General features: G+C 40.4%; 1 protein-coding gene across 2 annotated transcripts; it reads left to right on the forward strand.

Moving 5' to 3' along the window:
• The first annotated feature begins 38 nt into the window (after positions 1-38).
• On the forward strand, positions 39-3,612 carry LOC105561478 (DNA primase small subunit). Of its 2 annotated transcripts, none has more exons than XM_012011483.1 (7): positions 39-644; positions 724-874; positions 2,081-2,256; positions 2,338-2,536; positions 2,614-2,824; positions 2,898-3,291; positions 3,356-3,612. In XM_012011483.1, exons 1-7 carry the CDS (start codon positions 548-550, stop codon positions 3,394-3,396), a joined length of 1,269 nt encoding a protein of 422 aa, XP_011866873.1. In that variant the 5' UTR covers positions 39-547; the 3' UTR covers positions 3,397-3,612. The 2 variants fall into 2 exon arrangements, with proteins under 2 accessions (XP_011866873.1, XP_011866874.1); XM_012011484.1 differs by having other exon boundaries at positions 3,371-3,609.
• The last annotated feature ends 1,184 nt before the right edge of the window (positions 3,613-4,796 follow it).

Raw genomic sequence — 4,796 nt, forward strand, 5'->3', positions numbered from 1 at the left:
TCTGCTGAACGCGGCCATTGGCTCTTGTAAGCAATCCAGTAGGAAAAATAGTATCGTGTGCCGTTGGTTTTACGTTACAAAAACCTAAGACGAGCAAGAGAGAAAATTAGCGAAAGAATTACGATAACGAAAGATCTGTTCTTCATAGATGAACTGCCCCCAGTTCACCTATAAAGAACAGACCTCGGGTGACGTTTCTGAACGCAGCCCTAACCATAACCTTGTCGTACGATTTTCGCGCCATTTCTCTGGTGCGATTCTCTCCGTGTGTTTCTGCGCTCGATTCTCGTGTGTTATTCAACGGGTTATACATAACTTCAACGTTGAGACACGCAGTATTGTCACAGACTCACAGTTTAAGCATTTAACGAATCGAAGAGCTGCAGTAACAAAAGCAGGAGGTCCCCTAGTGCATAACCTTATTATATATTCGTGTTAATAACATTACCGCAGGGGGTCAATTCTGTGCTACGTGACATCCTAAGGGACGAGTCAAAGGCGTCTAACTTTCGCCCGAGGGAAGTGGAAAGAAGCTGACGACGTTAAAATGGGTGACGTTGCGGATTTGCTTGACTTATTACCAGTCTATTACTCGAGACTGTTTCCCTTCGCTGACTATTATAGGTGGCTGAGTTATGGAAACGGTAAGATCCCCAACTTATCTCTGTGTACACTTGATACATATTTTCTAGATGTATTTAATAATGTCATTCTTCTTTTTAGCCAGCACTTTCAGCAAGAGAGAATTCTCCTTCACCCTCTCGGATGACATTTACATACGCTATCAGTCTTTCAGCGACCAGAAGGGACTGTCGGACGAGATTAAAAGATTGCTGCCACATAAAATAGACATAGGAGCGGTTTATAACGTTCAGTAAAGTATATCGCAGTTTACTGTACACAAGATAACCGAGTTGTGTCGAAATGATTCTAAGCGATACATCTCAATGGCTGCGTTCAGCAGAAAAAGGAGCTGCCTTGAAACTGTTGTAAAAATCTTGAGTCTTATTGGCTTATGCTCTTAATTATGGTAGAATCTAAGGGCATACTCCAGTGAAATTTACGAATTTCACAACTGTCGCAAAGCAGCTTTTCCTGTTCAACGCGGCCAATGATCTGACATATTGTCATTTGTAGAATTCATTCCTAAGCGAAATGTTAGCGGTTGGCCAGTGAATCTGAACCGAGTGTTGCTGCACATCAAGATTTAGTTAGTTGCATCGATACTAAGTTTGTATTACTGCCAACAGAACTTGCCGATGTATTTTGACGATGGGTCGTCAGCAGAAACTGAGCGGAGTATAAATGGTTACGAAATGGCAAATGGTTCGATTTCTGCGACCAGTCTGTCGGATTCTGTTAACCGAATCTTTATATTTCTGCTGGTGTTCTACTGATAAAATATGTAAACACTTTGCGAAATCTGTTTTTGACACTTGATCATCTGGATATATGTATGGATACATATTTTTCTACGAAGAGACTAGTAGAGGAAAGTTTCGTATTATGAGATAAGAGCCTAATATGGGACAGCGGGGTTTCTGTTAAATTAACAGGCATCGTCTGTTGATTCCACTATGCATTTATTGCCCTTGGAGCGAAATCTGTTTAGTGGAAAATTCATTGTTAGATCGCGTAATCATTGCGAAACATTTGTGATTGAATACCTGCTATCTCATATTAGAAACCTATCTCATAATAGAGGACTTTCCTCTATTTTGTATCACCTTTATCTTGTTTCAAAAATATCACGCATTTCAGATCTCTGTCACTGTCATAATTGAGTCTATTGAGACCTGTAAAGTGGGCCTAATGTAGGTTTTTGCGACACAGGGAGAGACGGGGGGAACGTTGATAATTACACTAGTAATCGTTTTATTTTAAAACGGAATGTCAAATTGAATAGTAAAAGCAATCGGAAAAGAAAGTTTAAACTGTCACATTTTAAATCTATGTTTCATCAAAAATGTCACGTCAGCTTTAATTTTTCTGTCACAAAGAGTACTGGTATAAAAATATGATACCATTTTCGAAGAAATGGGGCGCAGTGAATAAAATTCGGCGTTTATATTATTCTCAGGCCGAAAGACCAAAAAAGAGGCCCTAATTTTCAACCAGTGGAGAGAGAATTGGTGTTCGATATAGATATGACCGATTACGACGAGGTAAGAACGTGCTGCAAGGGGGCGGACATTTGCGGCAAGTGTTGGAAATACATGTCGCTTGCTTGCAAGATATTGGACAGCGCGCTGAGACGTAAGACGTGTTTATTGTGTTATCGCTGTGCCTGTAATGCCAGCGAATATTCTGAAGTGACCGAGCGATTCGCTTTTACAGTGGATTTTGGATACAAACACATCTTGTGGGTGTTCTCCGGCAGAAGAGGTATTCATTGTTGGGTATGCGACTCCGCGGCGCGCAATTTGTCGGGGCAGGTACGAGCTGCGGTTGCCGAGTATTTGCAGATTATAGGCGGAGGTGAATTCAAGAAGAAGAAGGTACACCTCGCCGGCGATAAAATTCACCATTCCATCAAGTGGGTGTATACATCGCTCGTAATCAATTTAAATGGAAATCAGGAACGTACGGAGAGACGGCATTGTATCGTTACAGGCGTGCTCTCGATATAATCGATCCTGTCTTCCTCGAAATGTGCGTCAGAGAGCAGAATATGTTGGGCACGGAAGAAGGAATCGAAAAGTTCCTTCCGATATTGCCGAATGACGAAGATAGACAAGAGGTGAAGGTGTTGTTCGACAAGGAAAGTACCAGCGAGGCTAGGTGGAACGCATTCATACAGTACATCGAGTCTAAACGGACGGGGGTACGATTGTATCTGCAACAATTCTTTATTGTCGCGCTGTAATTTGGAAATCGCTTAATTTACTTAATTTCAGGGCGACCGAAAGTGGTATTTGTATCGTCACTTGATCGAAGAGATAAAATTACAATATTCGTATCCAAGATTAGACATAAACGTCAGCAAAGGCCTAAATCACTTATTGAAATCGCCTTTTTGCGTTCATCCGAAAACCGGTAAAGTTTGTATACCATTCATTGTGAGTGCAGTGGATAAATTTGACCCCGATAAGGTCCCGACGATAATGACGCTGATAAAGGAGATCAATGCCTACGATGTAAAGGATAAAGCTGAAGAGGAGACGTACGAGTTAAATAAAAAGCGGATTAAGGATTACAAGAAAACGAGCTTGAACAAATGGCTACACGTTTTCCAAGAGTTCTTACGACACTTGGAGGCTGAGCGACGAGAAGAAAGATTAAAAGGAAAAAGTAAGCATCCTAATTTAGCGAAATTCTCAGTCTTTGTACAATAATTAACGAACGTAACTTCTAGCGTGTTTACTTTCAGTTTCGACCGACAGTATGGAATTTTAAAAGCTCTTGCAAGGATAAGAAGTTGCCTCCTAAAAATTGCTATTCTACCGGAAATAATAATATTATTTATAATGCTTTAAATATAGTTTTATAGAAATAAAGAAAAGACACATTTTTTTTATCTTCAAATTCAGCGTCTTCGCTTTTACGTATTACATATTAAGTTGCCAAGTAGTATTCTTACAGTGTAGAAAGAGAAAGAGAGAGAGCGGGGGGGGGGGTACGTTACGTTGAAATCTGAATAGCGATCGAACAAGAATCGTGACTTTCGAATTTTTCCTGCGAAACCGAAACGCTTGTTTCCTTCAAAGTCTCTGATGAGCGTTAACGAGATTTCTCCTCGATCGTGAGGCGTCTACTCCACTTCTCGGATCAACGAGATGAAATTCCGGGCGCACGGACAAAAGCCACTCACTCTTTCACGTGAATCATCGTGAAATTCCACCGCCGGTGGCTCCTCGTTCCCGTTAAATCGGATGCACGGATTATGCTAATTGGTTGATACAAGCCAAGTTAATTGCTTCAACTTGTCCTGTTCTCACGACGTATTTAGCCATGCCAGATTTAATTATGTCGAGATTACAGCTGCGTGCTAAAACGGGATGGGCGAATAGTGGGATTCTTTTCTTTTCCGTTTTTCGTCGCGAGCGTCAAATGGTTAAAAGCGAAAACAATTGTGTTCGGTAACAATTCGTGTGATATAATTTATCTATCATCAAGTACTGGCAAAGTGTAAATGAGGCCAGAAATGAGTCTCCGATGCGTAAGGAATTACAAAACGGTTCTGCGTAAGGATGCAAGCGAGTCATTGATATTACCAAGATCGAATATCGTTTCCATTTTTTATACGTTTAATTTTTCGACCCGCGCTGATTGAGCACTTTTTTTTTATTTCTCTTGGTGAACATACTTTCAGGAGAATCTTTCTTGATCTTTTTTTTTTAATGTCCTCAGCACATTGCCGGGCCAGCTCGTTAACAGGAACATGAACGTATACGTGTATATACACGCGCGTTTTTTGTTGGTCCAATTACCGGCCTGTGCAAGACGTGCAAGTACGCTGTATCTATGAACCACTTTGACGGTGATATGTCTTTTTTTTGCTCGTCTGCCTACGAAGTTTCGTCTCCTTTCACGGTCGAAACGCGGCTGAGAGAAGAACCGCATACGGCACGAGCTCGCTCGCTGCTCGTTAACAGCGCCGTTAAAAAAATTAAGTAGTTTATAGTTATTAATGTCTTTTTTCCTCGATTAAAGTACTTCTTATTTGTAGATTTAAAATATTTTTGATTGATCGTGTCATTAGCAGATACAAATTTTCTTATATATAATTGTACATATACATATAAGATAATTTATTGTTATTTAAATATGTCCGTATGTGTATTTTCTTTCTTTTG

Source organism: Vollenhovia emeryi, unplaced genomic scaffold, assembly GCF_000949405.1.
Source record: "Vollenhovia emeryi isolate VEMERY1.0 unplaced genomic scaffold, V.emery_V1.0 DF939206.1, whole genome shotgun sequence".
In the NCBI taxonomy this organism is placed as follows: Eukaryota; Metazoa; Arthropoda; class Insecta; order Hymenoptera; family Formicidae; genus Vollenhovia; species Vollenhovia emeryi.